At 40.9% G+C, this 19,133-nt stretch overlaps 1 protein-coding gene across 7 annotated transcripts in view; it reads left to right on the top strand.

The window, feature by feature from the left end:
* Positions 1–19,133, top strand: part of TBX20 (T-box transcription factor 20) — a 49,102-nt gene that overhangs the window by 8,577 nt on the left and 21,392 nt on the right. For all 7 annotated transcript variants that reach the window (XR_004644512.1, XM_034761190.1, XM_034761189.1 and 4 more), the window contains 3 exons: positions 5,383–5,491; positions 12,401–12,559; positions 16,972–17,048. Coding sequence is in view for 6 of the 7 variants with exons in the window: in XM_034761190.1 (XP_034617081.1) it covers positions 5,383–5,491; positions 12,401–12,559; positions 16,972–17,048 (345 nt within the window). In the remaining variant the exon portion in view is untranslated. The remainder of the gene's footprint in view (positions 1–5,382; positions 5,492–12,400; positions 12,560–16,971; positions 17,049–19,133) is intronic.

Raw genomic sequence — 19,133 nt, 5'->3', positions numbered from 1 at the left:
CAAGGTACAGTCTTTGTTTAAGATGGTTTCTCTCACCAATTATTTGTTGTCCTGCATGGTTGTCCTGACAGAGTGACAGTCCTTTCTCAGAAATATGAGGTACTGATTTCTCTTGTCTTTTTAGGTGAAAGATAAAGATGGAGTCTCTCTCTTTCCCTTACATTCCCAAAGAATTGTCTTTGTTCTCAAAGTCAGGAAGGCCTTTGGGGATTCAGTCTCCTGTGTCTGCCTGGGGGGTAGGAGTCATGTCAGTTCTCTGACTCTTGAGTTCAGGCTCAAGACAACTCCACTGGTTTAGCTTGATAGCTTTGTTTATGGTTAATATGTAAATTGAGGTAAACCAATGTTCCTTCTAGGACAAACCTGTTTATCACCTTTACTTAGGCTAGATTATCTTTGTCTTAAACATTCTCTAGTAACATTATACAGAGGGAATACATAACTTCACATGTAAGGTTAACACATGAATTTTACAATGATATTAATGACCGGTGTGTTATTAGTTTTGAAATGATACCTTACAAGGTATATTTTGTACAAACATCATTGCAGCCATGTGTAGAGTCTGAATACAGGGGTGCTTAGGGTCACAGTCCCAAGCCTGCACTGAGAACCATGCGGTCGGACTCCTGTGTCCACAAGGAACCTCTTTGAAGTCAAGGGGGCTCTGCCTGGGCACTGGGGCCCACCTGCAGAGTTCTAAATGCAGAGCCAGAGCCTTGGATGCTATAAAGACAGGCATATTAGAAATACCTAAGTAGGAAAGCATTTTCTTGTGTGCAAATATGGGGCCAAATGCAAGCAGTCCTACAGAACGCATGACATCTCACAGACTGCTGATCTCTGTTAGGTAGTTCAGGTTTTGTATCAGTGAAAAAACGTCTACGCTCGGATAACAAAGGGACATCAGATTCAGCAAGTTAGCAGTTGTGTTTGCTTTCAGGGAAAACAATAATTTACTACTACTTTTTCTTTTTCTTCTTTATTAATTAATTTGTGTGTGGTAGCATGTAAGGGCTCCAATTTTGCTAGGTGCTCTACAAACACAGACCAAAAAAGATTGTTCCTGCCCCAAAGAGTTTACTGTCAAAATAACATCAATAATAATAATTCAGGAAAGTACACAAATGGCCTTAGGGTGGGGTTCTTAGTTTCTTATTTGTCTGTAAAGCATCCAGTGCATTTTGGATCTCTTTGGATATGCTAATAATCCATATATAGGTTTTGTAGCTAGGTAATATAGATCATCTCATTAAAAAAATTCAGATTAATATATTATGTGGACATGAAGAGGCTAATCTCGCGCCCATTGAACTTGTACTGACTTTGATGGGACCCTGGTCAAGCCCTTTATGATTTTATTATTAATATTGTTTAAAGTTTGTATTGTGGTAGTACTTAGAGGTCCCAATCAGGTACAGGATCTGTACAAACATATAGTAAATGACAGTCCCTGCTTCATTTTCACCATGTTTAACCAAAACAATATTGATCATAAACCATGGCTATAGATTGTTTTTATCTCTTCTGTTAACATTATAATTTGCTGCTTACTCACAGTTTTATTTCATATTGAAAAATGTCATCTTTCCTTGTGGGAGAAGGAACATAATATCTGTAAAGGATGGCATGATTTGGGAAGCTCTGGTGTTTTTGTGTTACACTGATCTGTTGCTGGTTTTGGAGTGTCAATGCTAACATTTTATCAAATAAGGTCTGTTTAAATTTATTGCTGCAAGTAAGTAATTGACAATTTGTTGTTTTTTAAAGTGGTGTTTACCCATCTATATCTTTTTTTGATTTCTTGCAGCCTTCTCTTTGCTCTCTTAAATCTGAATAATCTGCCTGCAGTGTTGTGAGCTAAAAACTGCTGAATCCCTCGGGTACTTTCTGAGATGCTATGGGGTCTTGCGGGATTTTATGGGGTTTCTAGATAACTGTATACAAACTTTACACAATACTTTGTAGATATGTAGTGGGAATTCCCACAACTTATGTAGGTTTGTCATAAATCTCGGCTGCTGCCCACAGAAGTAAACAAATGACCCTTTCTTTTTTATATTTTTGTGCCAGGTGCACATGATATAAAATTATTTTTAAAATCAAGATTTTAATACTGTATTTATACCTAATAAAGTTTTAGGGCCTGATCCTGCTCAAATTGAAATTAAAGGTTAAATTCCTATTGACTTAAATTGGAGTTCAGTTCTGCTCCCAATATCAGGAGTCAGTGGTTATATTTTCACCTAAATGATTTCTAAGATCCTAAGCCAGCAAACACACCTGGGCTTTAACTTTAGTAACATGAGACATATAATTGGGGCTACTCTATGTGCTTAAGTGTTTGCAGGATCAGACAGAACCTATGGCATTAAGATGCTGATCCCTCAAAGATATACATACACACATAACTCTACCAACATGAATAGTCTCAGTGACGTCAATGAGATTATTCACGGGAGTACAGTTATGCACATGTTTAAATTGCTTCAGGATTAGGGCCTTAAGGCTTTTCTTTATTTTACTATAAAAATAACTTTCAACACTAGAACAACAACTGTACTTGAAATTAATAAATACTATATGATGCCACTGGGAAGATTATCCCTTCATGGATCTTCACTACAAATAACAATTATATCCTTTTCTTCCTGCTGTCAACATTTAAATCAAGTTATGTGACTTGAATAAAAACACTTTTCAGAAAATCCTTGTAAAGCTTTTAAAGTGCTTCCAGGGATAGATTTTTTTCCCCCCCTTTCTGTTTTACAAGCTACAGAGAACGTTTGAAAGAAATACCAGTCCTAAAAATTCCTGCATGTACCTTTACACTGTACCCTCCCTCTTTCCTCTCCCTTTTTTGCATTGAGAAATGTTTTTGCTTCGGTGACGTGGCTATCCTAACAAACCCATAATGGTCTGGGGATTGAATGTGTAATATTTATGCATTTGTAGCAGACAGTAGCAAAGAAACTTTTTTTATTACATTTTCAAACTAGCAATTTGAGCCCGATTCTGCCAACTTTCTGTCTGTACAAAGTACAAATTAAGTCAGTTAAAAGTCACATGCCTGGAGGGCTTCCAGGATTAGGCCCAATATTAACAAACTGAACAAAAGGAAAATGTAATGAAAGCTAAATACACTATAAGGAACCTAAAGTAGTCAGCTTAAACCTTGACTACTGTTGCAGGCAATATAAAATAACTTACAATAAATCATAAATTTATATCAAAATGTGGCTCCTAAAATCTTCGTAAATGGAACTGAACAACTTCTCATAACAAAGTGCTCACTAACTTCCGTGGGAGTACTGTGTATTCCAATGGAATGTCTGTGTTTATTTCTCTAATCTATTTGTTCATGTGTATGCATGTTATCATCAGTTCTCTGTGCACCAGCAGGCCACTATATCTAATTTTGAATCATCCTGTGTCTGGTGTACCAGATCTGGTTATGGGAGAAGTCTATAGATCGGTACAATTCAAACATGTAGGGCCATAAATTTCTGTACAATGCAAGGCACATGCAAATGTGTAAAGAGAAAATTACCAGTGAGTTAAAATACAAAACAGTGGCTGAGATCTATGGTGCCACAGGCAAAATCTCTGAAGAAAAATCCCCATGGCCAACAGTGCACATTGATATGTGCAAGCAACCATGAGTAGGATGTGGGGAATGATTTCACTCTGTAACTTTCCCATCAGGGTGACTGTTAGTATTCAACCAATGTATAGCCCCCATAGCTGTGGCAAGAGTTAACTGCGTGCATTTGGTTTAAGGTAACTGTGCCTAGCAGATAAACACAGAATGGTTTCTACTCACTCTCCAAACATACGTCTGAAACAGTTTGGCTCTTTGGTCCTAGTTAGTCATATCTTGTTAAGACTGATTCTCTGTGATAATAGTGTGCAGTATTGCCAAACCCAACCATTCAGAATCATGAGTCAGGCTCCCAAAAATCACGAGACCAGCTTACAAATCATGAGATTAAAACAATACATTTTGGGTTCTTTTTTATTTACCTTCTGGCTTTTGAGCCAGTAGGATTCACATTTTTTATCTCTTCTCTACAGCTATGAGGACTAAAGACCTCTTTTTAAAATGAAAGCTGAGATTCTCATGACATAACATGACTCCAAGAGCTGGGGCTTTAAGATAAACACCATTTATCACAAGTCTCATAATAAAACCATGAGAGTCAACAACACTGAGTATGGTGCACAGTTTTTGCCATCCCACAACCTCTTTCAGATACCAGGAACCTACCACTCAATGGTGTACAGCCAGCACTCTTTTTGGGGCAAAGAAGCATCTAGAGAAGCAATCGTGCATTGAAAAAGATTAGCTGTAATTTCTATCATGGGTCTCAGACCTGGCCCACAGATGTAATGGGAGCATTCCAAGATTGGGCCAAATAAGTCAACTGAAGAGAATGGGCCAGATCCTCAGCTGGTGTAAATTGGAGTGATTCCATTTAAGTCAATGTCAATTAACACCTTCTGAGGATCTGGGACAACTTCCTTTAATTAAAAGTCACAAACAAATAATAGCGTTAAATCATTTTCAGTTATATACAAGTTATATATGCTAGCTGCGTTTAAAGAGCCCAGCACTTGTAATTGTTCTGGTCACAACATAAGCCTCTCACACATCCTCTGTGCTTCCTTTCATCCTGCCAGCTTTCCCAAGTAGCAGCTTGTTAACTACATAGAGGCAATGATTTCTTTTTCCATGTCAAACCACTGTATCTGACTGCAGCCTTTATCTTCTTATTAATGTCATCACAACTAATGTGATCCAGTGCAGGTGAAAATAATTACCAAGCTTAATGTTAATACTAAGAAAAAATACAACTTATCTGGGTTCCCTGACTAGTTCTGTAATTGCAGTATGTCTTTTTCTTTGAGCTGGAGTCATCGTTATTTTAAGCGCTTACTAGTGCAGCTGCTGGAAGACATGATCAATTTTTCATTTGGGAAAAAAGACGTAACAGTGAAATAATGTCTCCATTTTAGATTATTTTTATCCACTGCTTAGATACAATTAGTTATGCTTCTAAAAGAATAATATGCTTAGCAAATGATAGTCTTAAAAAAGATGGATTCTTCATTATATTCCAGTGGGTGAAGAACTCAGTTATGTCTTCTATAATTTTTCATTAGTAGTTATGGTATTTCATGGATGCAGCTTAAGGGAATCCTCTAACTCTTGCTTTACTGGTAGATCGGTGTGGTCCTAAGATTTGAGAAAATACCTCTTGGTGAGGCCATTGGATATTGTGAAGGCATAAGACTTATTTTAATTTTGTGTGGATACATGTTTATAAAGTCAGTACCATTTCCACAAATCTGATTGTAAGACTTCTGTGTTTGTTTGTTTAGGTTGTATGTGCACCCTGATTCTCCATTTACAGGGGAACAATTATTAAAGCAGATGGTGTCCTTTGAAAAAGTGAAACTGACGAACAATGAACTGGATCAACATGGGCATGTGAGTAGCCTACTCTGTGGTAAGGAGTAAAAAGACAACACAAATTAGCCATGAGTCTGTTATGGTATGACATTAATTGGCACACTTCTTGGCACTCTGATCCCAATGGCAAAAGTGCAAATGGGCTTTGAGACTGACCCACCCTTCCACCTTTACAGGTGGTCCCTTCATGTCAGTGGCAGTGCAATGGCAGAGGCTTGTGGGAAAGTTTGTACTCATTGGTTTGCCCTCTTCTGTAGATAATCAGATGACTTCAGACTCCCTGGCTTGTGAATTCAACACCTTTCATCAGTGTCACATTTACCTTGTGTGGGAAATGTGTGGCATTACCCATTGCAGTCTAAGGCCATAGACAGCTTGTAAAAAAAGAACTATCTTAGCTTCCATGATTTATCATTTGTATATTAATTTATCAACGTGATGGATGGGGTAATGCCCAGATCATCATAGTGTTCTGATCCCGCTTTCACTGCTATCAAAGGGGCAGAATCCAGACTTAAATGAGGGGCAAATGTCCAGTGTCAAAGAGAAGAGAAAAGAGACACACATGGTTTTGCCTAATATGCTTCCATCTGTCTTTTGCTTTGACTTGGCCCACTGGATAGTGCTCTGATCTCTTAGACACTACCCAGTGCCTTGTCATGTATACTTGCAAATCCCGCTCTGCTGAATTTGGTGTCAGTGCCCTAAGCAATCTACATGGGAGGGGTTCAACAGGGGCATGTCTTTTACTTGCTGACCCAAAGTGGATGGGTCTTGGTGTCAGTACTGTAGTCCTGACACACCAGGAAGGGTTAATCCAACACTGAAACAAAGGATGTGACATTAAAAAGACAAAATTGCTCCAAAGTCTATTGTGTTGGATATAGAAACACTCAACCTTTACATAAATTAAACACAGAGCGTCACAGGATGAATTTGGGACTTTAAGGGGATTAAGTCCCAACTCTGACCCATGCCAGGTTTTCTTCCTAAGTTAAGAGGCTTGGAAAAGTGAAAGCATGCGGCTGAGAGCAGGTGGTTGGGAGCCTGACCTGGTTGGGGGAGGATCAGCAGTGACTCTCTACTTGGGAGCCTTTTCATGGGAAAGCTTAAGACCTTGTGAGTTGTCTAACTTGGTGGGAAGAAGTCCTGAGGGAACCCAAGCCTGAAGAGTAGGCTCAGGATGGGAGGGTTTCCTGTACAAGAATTAGACTATGTAAATTAGTGTTAATAAGTGAGACCCCAGGAAGGGAGAGCTGGTTTTGAACATTAAAACATGGAGGGAGGGGACATGTGAGATACGGACTAAGGAAACTGAGGCATGGGGATACCAGACATTGGAGACCCCCTCCTCCTACAGTGGGTTATTTACTGCTTTTGTAGAGTGTTTGATAAAGCAGGTCGTTGTCTGAATTGTCCAGTAGGAATATTTTCAATATGAATGAGAGTTTTAAGGACAGCAGGGTTGAGCCAAAGCATTTTCATGGGCAATACCTCCTGAAAGCAAAAAAAAAAAAAAAAAAAAAGAAAGAAAAGAATGGATGCCAACACACAATTCTTTTCTAAAGAGCTGTAGGTATATTTTTCTTTAAACCGCCCCCTCCCTTTTTCTGGCTAACATGTTTTTGTTTTTTGCTCATGTTCCATAAGAGATCTCTAGAAGCAAAGCTGATTTTTTGTTTTTGTTTTGCCATTGACTTCAATGCCCTAAGGTCTTGATCCTGCAATGAGATCTGTGTGGCTGAATGTTGTGCATGCATAGAGCGCTGACATCAGTGAGGTTCCAGGAGGGTAAAGGGATGCCCTTGTGTGGAATTCACCATAAGAGTGAGGCATTTATTTTCTTAAATGATCTAAGACATATATATATCTGACAATCTACGTGCGGGTAACAAATATATTTTTTGTAAATGCAAGGCAGTTCATTTAAAAAAAAAATCACTTTCCTGAGCTAATGCTGCAAATGATCACGTTATAGTGAAACCCACTTCTGTGAATACCAGACAAGGAGACAATCCTGCACAAAGAGTACACACTAATGTAGCAAATAGTCCGATAGAATAGCTATGAGAGCTGTTAATGTCATCACCTTGTGAAATTATTAAGGGCCAGATTGTGACTTTCAAAGGAACAGCAACATGTTTGGGAGGGGCGTGGATGTGCCCTCAATTTGGCTTTGTCTCCACTAGCACTTTTGTTGTTATAACTTTTATCGGTCAGGTGTGTGAGAAAAACCCCACACAACTGACTGACATAAGTTTCACTACTGCTGCTTGTTGAGGGTGGTTTAATTATGCCACCAGGAGAGCTCTCTACCATTGGCATAGAGCAGCTACACGGGAGACTTTACAGCAGTACAGCTGTGCTGCTGTAAGGTCTGTAGTGCAGACACAGCCTAAGGTCTGGTCTATACTACCCGCCTGAATCGGCGGGTAGAAATCGACCTCTCGGGGATCGATTTATCGTGTCCCGTCGGGACGCGACAATCGATCCCCGAATCGGCGCTCTAACTCCACCAGCGGAGGTGGTAGTAAGCGCCGCCGACAAAAAGCGGCAGAAGTCGATTTTGCCGCCGTCCTCACAACGGGGTAAGTCGGCTGCAATACGTCGAATTCAGCTACGCTATTCACGTAGCTGAATTTGCGTATCTTAAATCGACTCCCCGCTGTAGTGTAGATGTACCCTTAGTGGAAGTGGCTGCAGCCACTCTACCTGACGAGAGTGAGGCAATGAGAATGCCTCTGGTGGTGCTGGAGACAGCACCTCAGCCTCCTTTTTGGAGGTACAGTCTGTGCTCTCCCCTTCATTTGATTAACTAGAGCATGTAACAGGATGGTCCTGTCCACACCCTCACCCATGCATACCCTTTTTGCAGTGTGTAGTAACATGGCCAGTACTATGACTCCCTCAAATCTTGCATCAAGGAATACAACCACTGGGATCATGACTACCCCCTGCACAGGTGGGTAACCAGGGAAACAAGGCAGAGAACTTTCCTCTTTTCTTGCTCATCTGTGCAGGGAGCCACTAGAGTCTGTTCCTAAATCTGCTAGGCACCAATATACCATAAGATGATGGCATTCTCATAAAGGAAGATCTGACCAAAGACAAAGGACCTGACAATACATCCCTGTTGCATGCAGTACTCCTGTTTACATCCAATGCCAAACAAGGACTGTAGTACCAGCTCCAAATGTTGTGGGAAGAACATATTGGTCTATGTATTTATTTTAGAACACTCTCCATTTAATTTTTGTGTCCTTTCATATTAGAGTAATTGTCAATATGTAAATACCATCACCAGATACTGTATAGACCAGGGGCGGGCAGCAAACTTTTTGGCCTCAGGGCTGCATCAGGTTTCGTAAATTGTATGGAGGGCCGGTCAGGGGAAGGGGTCGTGGCCTGGCCCCCACCTCCTATCTTGCCCCCCCCCAGACCCCTGCCCCATCCACCCCCCCCGCTCCCTGTCCGCTGACTGCCCCCGAATCTCTGCCGTCCCATCCAACCCCTCCTCTCATTCCTGATGGCCCCTCCGGGACCCCTGCCCCACCCAACCTCCCCTTCTCCCTGTCCCCTGACTGCCCCCTGCTGCCCCATCCAACCCCCCCTCCTTCCTGACTGCCCCCGGGACCGCTGCCCCCATTCAACCCCCTGTTTCCTCCCTGCCCTCTGACCACCACCCCGAACTCCCCTGCCCTCTATCCAACCCCCCCCTGCTCCCTGCCCCCTTACCGTGCTGCCTGGAGCACCGGTGGCTGGCGGTGCTACAGCCATGCCTCCTGGCTGGAGCCGGGCCATGCTGCTGCCACTGCCACCACCGCGCAGCACAGAGACCAGGTCAGGCCGGGCTCTGCAGCTGCGCTGCCCCAGGAGCTCACAGCCCCACCACCCAGAGCATTGCGCTGGTGGCGGAGCGAGCTGAGGCTGTGGGGGAGGAGAGGCAGCAGGGGAAGGGCTGGGGGCGAGCCTCCCAGGGCAGGAGCTTGGGGGCCGGGCAGGACGGTCCCGCGGGCGTAGTTTGCCCATCCCTGGTATAGACCTATGAAACAAATTCATTCTATGAAGCCATTGAAACAGATGGTTCTTTAAATTATGGCAATGATATTTTGGAGTTGAGCAGGTTTGATTTTTAGGCCTTCTGAAATGGTACCTTTGAATTTAAAAAGCTCCTTTTCTCTGACTGGTTCTCTTATTTGGCCTATTAAAATGTTCATTGCATTTGACAAGCCATGTTGGCTCATGAGGGAGTGTTAATGGCCTTAAAATGCCTTAATATTTTAGGTTTTTAGATACAAAAGTTGGAATTACGCTAACTCCCGTTTGTTATGGTCACTTGTTCTCTCCATCCTCCGAAAGACACTTTTTGTTATTAAAGGATGGAGAGTGGTGGGGTGTTCTATTTCTAGAAGGGTTCTTTTTCTGAAACAGAATCCACCTGAAGTGAAGAAATGGACTTTTTTTTATTTTAAGCTTAGCATTTGTTTTTCTTCTCTTATTCTGAGACTTCTGGACTTGTATTCTTAACATGCATAACACAACAGTGATGGCATTATTTATATTCAGTCTATGCACTGGGCAGTAATCTTATCATTGCATGCATGACATAAAGTTTGTTGCAAGGAAACACACAGTGAAACACTGCATTTGTATGTATGTCTCTGGATTATGTCTTAGAGCTAAGTGAGTAATTTACAGAAATAATATGTTGAACACTCTCTTGCCTTTCTTTCTATTTTTGGAACATTAGTGAACAATTTTTCTCAAAGTTATTTAAAAAAGTTAGTAAAATGTTGTGTACTTTATGGCTTGGTACTTATGCTTCACTGTGATTGGTTACATATTTCACATGGTATTGTTTCTGTTCCCTGATATACAGCTCTGAGTATAACTCTTGCATGGCATTTGTGCTAGAGAAACTTGATTGCATGCGTGTTCACAGAAAATGCACACACAGGGTGTCAACGTGGCTTAACAGTGAAAATCCCAGCTGTAATGATTAAAGTAACCTATGGGAGTTAGACACTAACTCTTCAGTGGACAATGGGTGCCTAACTCACTGAAGCTATTTTGAAAATCTCAACCTATAATTGTGAATAAATAGTAGTGGACACTTATTTGCAGTATTCACCCAAATCTAATATCTACAAGCCTTGCCACATTCACTGTTCAACTAGTACATACATGCGTTGACTTGTCTCTGTCTGGCATACACAGAGTAGTATACATGTGCACCTAAGGTATATGCACTTGTGTGACGGCAGTGGGGAGGGGGGGCATATATAACTACAGACCCAAAGAAGGGGGGGGGGGGTTCAATCAAATACATTTGAGAAATACTGACTTACACTATCATTCATATCACTTTTGAACTGGGCGCAGAGTACAGTGTTTCTTTATGGCTGATACACTTCATGAACCAGGTTGATTATGAAAGTTTTGTATGCAAGAAGAGAGAGGGGCACTGAAGTGCACTAACTGGAGGGCTAAGAGTGACATGCAGTTGGGAGTGGACAAAGAAGACAAAAGAGCAGTGAGGTGAGAAACTTTGGAGCAGCATAGGGGATGGAAAGGGAAGTGGGAGAAGGGCAGAGAAGTAGATGTGGTGATGTATTGTGCAGTGTCTTGAAGGTGAGAGCAAGGAGCTTGAAATCAATGCAGAAATAGAGTGCAAGCCAATCAGGAAGAATACTGAAATGGTAAACGTTTGCATACTACACTGAGCACTAAAACGATGTCTCATTCTCATGATGATTGTAATGCACTAAATTCTGCTCTCCATTGTACATGTGCAACCCCACTGAAATCAGAGTACAAGTCAGAGCAGTACTTGGCCCAATGGGAGAAGAAAAAGGTACAATAGGAATCTACTAATGTAACAAAGCTGATGCAAGAGCACAGCTGTAATGCAATATGCAACCTGCATTGTTTCTTGAGTTATCAAGAAAGACTGCATTTCTCCTGTTGACTTTCAGTTTAATACTTGTCTTTGAATGTAAATTAGCTACTCCAGATGATGTACAGAATATCCTGTGACCTCCTTGCAGCCCTGTGAAACGGAACTACCCAATCCCACTGCCAGTTTAGTCTCAAAACGGTGATTTTTATTTAAACAAAAAATGGTGCAAATCTAACTCTACATTTAATTTTTATATTCTAGTATTGTGATTAGAGCTGGGCAAATAGAACTTAGTCCGATGCCAACTGAAGTGAATGGGTGTCTTTCCTATGGTTACAGTGGGCACTGAAGTCAGTTAGTTGGAGGATTAGACAAGAATGGCTTTTTTTCCCACAAGCAAATATTAATGAAGAAAAATGGCAAAATTTGCAACAAATATTGCTTTCGATGCATTACTCCTGGTTCTCCTCTGCTTTTTCATTTCTGTTAGTTTAGCAGTCAGATTTGAGTATATAGGATAAGCTGCTTTAAAAGCCAGGTTTGCACCATAAGGACCTGATTTATTTTTCCAAAGGGGCCACAGGCTGGCATCATTTTGTGTACGCACAACTTTGCAGTTGCCCACTCCTGTGCACACACTTTTGAAGCACTCAAACTGCATAGGCAGTTAATAACTTCAAACACCCTTGCACATAAGTGATAGAATGTGCACGTGTCAAACCTAGCTCCTGAATGAATGAGAGTTAATTCTTGGAGAGAGTGTGCTCAGGAATTTTGCGCACGCATAAAAGGAGGCCATTTTTTGAAATTTACGCTCTAATGGCCTGGTTATCAGAAGTGAGCACCCACTGAAGTCAAAAGAAGCGGGGGTGCTCAGCACCTCTGACAATCAGCCCCTACATATCTACATTTCCGCTGCCATGGTGTAGCCCTGAAACTTTAATGTGCACTGGCTTTTTACAGTCATGTTCTGTTCAATTTGTCTTAATCTTAAACTCGGGACAACCTTTTGTAACTCTTTGCTTCAGATCATTTTGAACTCCATGCACAAGTACCAGCCCAGGGTGCACATCATTAAGAAGAAAGACCACACTGCCTCCTTGCTAAACCTGAAATCTGAAGAGTTCAGGACGTTTATCTTTCCAGAGACAGTTTTTACAGCAGTCACTGCCTACCAGAATCAGTTGGTGAGTGTGATGCTAGATCATTTTTAGAACTCTCATTAACTTGTCTAAAGTTCTCTGTGCTAATAAATTCCTCCTTTTAATTTAGCATAGACGACTCTCTGATGTAAGAGAGCTCTCAAGGACTTTTTTCCTCTCTTTGGGCCTGATCCTGCTCGCTTTCCATTCAAGAGTAAGCTGTATATACATGTGTAGTTCTAATAACCATAGGTACTGGAACTCGGGGTGTGGGAGGTGCTGCCGCACCCCCTGGCTTGAAGTGGTTTCCATTATATCCAGGGTTTACAGTTTGGTTCAATGGCTCTCAGCACCTCCACTGTACAAACTGCTAATAACATCAATGGATTCATAGAACAACAGGTACTCATAGAACAATAAGGATTATTCATGAGTAAAGGTTATAGAAACAAACCTTTTAGTTATCTTTATTTCTATGGGTATAAAGCTGTGGCCCATTATTCTTTTGCACTTTTCAAATGAACCATTTCAGTTCACCTTGGGGCTGTTCCAACTTCCAATGATCCAATGAACTCAGGTTTATAACTGAATGCAAAAGAAAATTAGTCATGCAGAATCTTGATAATACACCAGTAAGAAATTTGTTTAGAAAAGGGCGTTCAGTTGACTTTCTGTAGAAATCAGCCAAATTTTAAAAATCCAATTGAAAACTGGAATTTACTTCTGTACAATGGATTGGTGCTTATCATTGACATTTAGATTATGGCCATTTCTAAACAGAACTTCCCTAAGTACATACCATGAATACTGCAAAATTTCTCAATGGAACATCTCTGGAACCCCTAGAGATTGATGCTGTCATTCTATTTATGACTAATGAAAATGGAACATTTTTTCATTTCTGCCATTTCTTTCCTTGCTGTTTTAGGGGGGGTTGATTACATTTCTGCAGGTTATTAGATAAAAGCTAAATACATTACACTTTCAACAAACTATCTCATATTTTAAGATTTAAAGGGCATACATTTGTTTAACAGTCAAACCACTACTACAGAGTTGAATTGTAGGTCAAATTTCATTTTTAAATGCTTTCTAGCAGATGTTCTTCTGATTGTTTGTGAGACAGTCTCTGAGGATAAATGTTATTTTTATATGAGACCAGAAATGGTTGTGAGTCTCATGCGGAATGGGTAGATAGGACAAGTTTCACTCGGGGGATGTCATACCAAGTCATTCGTACTAGAGAAATGACAATTTGATTGCCACAAAAATAGGTTTAAGTAGGTTTTCCTCAAGATTCCTGGATTCATAGATTCCAAAGCCAGAAGGGACCACTGTGATTATCAATCTGCCCTTCTGTAGAACACAGGCCATAGAACTTCCCCCATATACTTCCTTGAGCAGATCTTTTAGAAAAACATCCAATCTTGATTTACAAATTGTCAGTGATGGAGAATCCACCGTGATCCTGAGGAAGATGTTCCTCTGGTTGACTTGATTTGCCCAAACCTACACCATGTGTCAGTGTCAGAAGTAGTGTTTGGGGAAGGGTCCTGTCGCAAATCGGGATGAAAAAATCTAAATCTAAAAATTTTTCATGAGCCTGGTTTGGGTTAATTAAAAAATTTTGTTTTGATTTTGACCTTTAAAAAAAATACAACCTCCAAAAAGTCAAAATGGGGAATTTTGACAAATTTGAACTTTATTGCAAACCTGTTTTGATTTGAGAGATTTGTTGAGATCAACCCTTTTCTATGCACTGTTTTGGTTTTGAAAAATCAGCATTTTCCAAAGGGAAAAAAAAAAGTTTAATCGGAACATTCCTAATCAACGCTAGTTATTATCATTTATTTGCATTATGGGAATGCCTAATGGCCCCAACTGAGATTGGGGCCCCATTGTGCTTGAATAACCCATACTAACACGTTGTAACTCTTTGTCCTCATAAACACGCATAGTCAGTCCCTGCCCCCAAAAGCTTGAACTCTAAATAGACAAGACAAGGAGTAAGAGAGGAAACAACGGCACAGAGGTGAAGTGACTTGCTTAAGGTCACACAGCAGGTCAGTGACAGAAGGTGAAATCCAGACCACACTGACGTCAATGGGAGTTTTGCCATTGCCATCAATGGAGCCAGGATTTCACCCCAGGTCTCCTGGCTGCAGTCTGGTGCACTATCTACTAGACTAGGCTGCCTATATATTTGTAGTTCCTAGTTCCCAGACTTGTTGTAGTCAGACCACTAGACCACACCTTGAATTTGTATAATGTAGATGGCAACCTGAAAAAAAAAAATCAGTCCTCCTTTGCTTCCCCTAGTTTTCATAAGCCTTCCCTCCCACTCTTCTGACTTCCTGCCCAGAAGAGCGGTCTCTCAGAATGGAGAGTCAGATTTGACTGTAATCTTCTCTGGTTTCAGATGAGTCACCCAGCACTAAAATATTCTTGCTCTGTGAAAGCATGTGACCATTCAGGGAGTTGGAATTGCTTGTTTTAATTTCTGAACTTTCAAGGCCCATTTTTATAAGCAAAGCGGTGACCAATATACCACAGGCCTTTTACAATGGAGGCCAGGATGAAATTGGTGTTGATTCTTCAGTGGTGCTAATCTCTGTTTACATAGGAAATTCTGTGCGCCCTGAACTCTCATTGGCTTCAACTCGAGCTGATGGCACTCACAGCTTTGTGAGAGATGCTCAACATTTCCCAGGATCAGGCTTCAAATCCTTACTTCCAGTAGCTTTTAATTCCACCAGGGCAAAGCATATTTGGCAAATCTGAATTTTGTTGCATCCTTCCAAATTTTAAGCACTGAATCTGCCTATTGAAAGCAAAAATACAGATTTGATCAGTTTTATCACAAAACCAATTAAAACCGTTGATGCCAATTTTGGGTAGATGGATACACAAAGAATTCTTTACAATGACTCGGCAGGCAGTACGACAGCGGGGGACAAAATTTACTGGACAGTATAACTCAAATAGTTATACTTGAAGGCAAATCCATCCCTGGTGTAAGCCAAAGCAACTTTATTGGTTTCTCAGGCTGACTGCAGTTTTTCCTTTAAAGTCTTGAAGAGCTGGGGATACCTTGGCCAAAAGAGCATCTCTTCTTATTCTGTTCCTACCCCTTATGACACTCTGACACCCATATTTTACATGACTATATAAATATACATGGATTTTCATGTAGCATTGTTGGCAGAAAATGGCATCTGCATCTGCCTGCATAACATCATTTTGCTATAAGAGCAATACATATTTAAAGAGTTCCTAGACAAGTTTTAATCACATTAAATGGCAACAAACACAAATTCTACCTTTTTCCCCCACAGTTGCTTCTGGAACAAAGTCCCTGCCTATTATGTTCTGTTCTTTGCATTTTCTGGTTTCTCTGTCTTCTCTAATAATGCCTATAAGGCCCATAGGGGTGTTTATGTTCTCTCTCTCTCTCTATATATATATATACAGGGTCCGATCCTATATACAGGTGTGGAAGACATTCAGCAGCTCTGAGGATTAAGCCAGGAAGGTTGGGGTTCTCAAAGGAAGCTTTCTTGCACATTCCTTTTGAGAATGAGAGGCTGTCACTGTTTAAGCCAGTAGCTGAATTTGAAGAAGGGGAGAAAGTTTTTGGTTGTAAGACGTCTGATCTCTTAAGACAGTAATTGTTTTAGTAGGGTCACTCTTTTAGCTCAACCTTTCCAAATCTGATTTTAACTGTGATGTTTTCCCCCTTCTCTGTACAAAACAGTGCCAGTGTCTCTGTGTATGGTTTATTAGGGTTGGCTTGGACCAGTTGTATTAAAGTCAAAATGGTCGGGGCTGCTTGAGACAATGCTTTAAAAGGTTGTGGGCCCCTCCCCACCAAAGTAGGTTCCAATGCCAATATGGTGTTTACTGCTCATGGATGACCTGCTTTGTTCTGATGGAGATTGTTTTGGAGACAATAGCTTTAGAATCAAAATATTTCCCTCTTTACCATAGCCACATATGGGACACGTCACAGGCTCCCCCTGCTCCTGTTTAAAACTACTATTCCCCTAACTCCCTCCATTAACACACACAACCCTTTGGACCCATGACCTGGCCCTGCCTTGTCAGCAATCATGACACAGGACTTTGGGACAGATGAAGGAAGCCTGATTTATCCTCTCACTTCCGTCAGTTTTACACCAGTGTAATTCCATTGACTTCAGTGGAGTGACTCCTTTTTTATCTTGGTATGAGAGGAGAATCAAACTTTGAATCTTGAGCTTTGATGCTGGTGGTGCCAATTCAGTGGCTTCACAGAAGCCCCCATATTTGCTCGATCCAGCCCAGAGAGTAGTCATAAAAGAAATGGGAATGTGGATACACATAGCTGTGAGGTCACGAGGATGGATTGGTTAACACTTTGTACACTGCAATACCTTCGTGTCACAGTCATGTTGTGTTGCTCTTTTCTGTGTTTCCAGATAACCAAGCTGAAAATTGACAGCAACCCTTTTGCTAAAGGATTTCGGGACTCTTCCAGACTCACTGATATCGAGAGGTAATGGGGACTTTCTGTTTACTTTCCATGCAGATAAGATAAAGGGAAGAGAGAGTTTGTAGGAAAAAGCATCCTTTCAACTCCTGAGAAGCTGTGCATTTTAACGTTATCTTGTTGCATATAGTAAGTCTCCTCCACCTCCTTTAAAAATACTTATAAACCTTATGAAGACAGAGCTGTTTTGAGCCTTGACAGCTGCTCCAGTTGAGCCTGATCTATTCCTCTCTCTGATGCTGCTTCTTGAAGGGGTCACTTTTATGGCTTCCATTTTTCTTAAGCTGCAGAATGCAAAGTGTCCTTCTTATCATGCCATTCAGTCCTATTGAAGGTGATGAGCTGGGCCTCCGGGAAATGTGATCTATGGTACTGTTAAAAAAAAAAAAAGCCCTTGTATTATCCATTGTTCCCCATAAGGAAAAAGAAAATGAGTGCTTCCCAAAATATACTGTTAAAACTGCATTAACATTTCTGCCCCTTTGGCTCCTAGCACTTTGTGTACCTTTCATGTGGCCTGTTTTAGAAGTCCCAGATACGGAAGTCAGCAAGTGCTGTTGTCAATACAAATCCATAACACCTCCCTTTGATGGCAGAGATACCACTTCTGTTTAATTGAGATTGTACTGCAAGCTTCATTCAGGGGGAGAATGTGTCTGGAGACTGCTATGACGTTTGTGTCTATGAGTTGCCTCTGTAGTCAGTGGATACTTAGCCCTGTCATGTGACGAGGGCATTAACCCAGACCCATGTTGGGTGCGAAGGACTAGGAAATAAAGATCAGTTTCTTATCAGTGCTCCTTTAGGTCATGCCTTTGTTAGATAGAGCCATATGTAAACTAAAATTTTGTCAGAAATGGATCAAATTAAGCCACCAGACTCCTTCAGTCTGGAAGAGGATCTTACCGAGAATGGAAGGAAGTGGTTACAGCACTTTCAAAATTTCCTAGAAGCAAGTGATACTGGAAAAAGACTGAGAATAAAATCCTCTAGTGTCTACACTCCTATGTGTGGCTGTCCCAGAAGCACTGATGATCTACAGCAGTGTTTCTCAATGACCGGCGTCGGTCCCTAAGATCTCCCTGACACAGTTTAGGAAGGCAGTAAGCTGGTCCCTGGTATCAAAAAGGTGGAGAAACATTGATCTATAGTTCATCCCTCTGTGACCATGAAGGGGATTGCAAACTGCTATATGAAATCATTACAAAATGTCAGGAGTGCTTTGATCCCAACAAGAATATTACTTGGGGAAAGGCACATTTTTTGTGTAAGAAACTGGCTGTCAGGCAAGACCATTGACTATTAGTTTTATTACATAGGTATATAACGTAAGTCATGTGACTTTAAACAGTTAGACGGATGAATTAGAGGCTGAATTACGGGTGGTATAATGGATAATTAAAGCAAAGAACAGTTACTGTGATAAATGGTGTTTGCATAACAGGAAATATTTGCAGGGCTAGTGAAAACTGCTTCCCAAATGAAAGTCTCAATGAGCAATGAAAAAACTGAAGTGCATCTAATTAAAAAAGCATACCATGTCATAAAAACAGCACACTAGGGTAAACAAATTGCAGTGACCGGATTTGTTTGAAAAGTGAAAGTAGGAAGAGGACTACCACATGATCCCTTTCCAACACTAAATGCAATCATCTCAAATAGGGAACACAAAAGGACCCAACAAGAGCATGAGAGAGTAATTCTGAATAGGTTGCCAATAGAAAATGCTTAGGCACCTCCAAGCATATAAAGTGATTGGGACTATAGAGATGAAACTGCTGGTGAAGGGAGTTTTTACACATCCTAAAATAACAACACATGGCATGAAGTCAGAGAAGTGAAGCATAATCCACAGTGCCATTTTGATTATTGAGAAGTGTGAGAACAGAGCCTGAGACAGCCTATCCTGGTCAGGCATGAATGCTGTCATCAAAGATAAGGTATCCAAGTGTAATACCTTGAATACAAGAAATGGAATGTGAAAACCATGAAGCCACAGCAGATTCTTGATTTTCCTTTAGTCCATGGCTGGCTCACATCTATTTTCAATTAAATAGGAAAGGTTCCCTCTTATTAGTGGCCTACTGCATT

This window comes from Trachemys scripta, chromosome 2 (assembly GCF_013100865.1).
Source record: "Trachemys scripta elegans isolate TJP31775 chromosome 2, CAS_Tse_1.0, whole genome shotgun sequence".
NCBI lineage: Eukaryota > Metazoa > Chordata > Testudines > Emydidae > Trachemys > Trachemys scripta.
The sequence above is the reverse complement of the archived record's forward strand: the minus strand, read 5'-3'. Positions and strand labels throughout refer to the sequence as shown.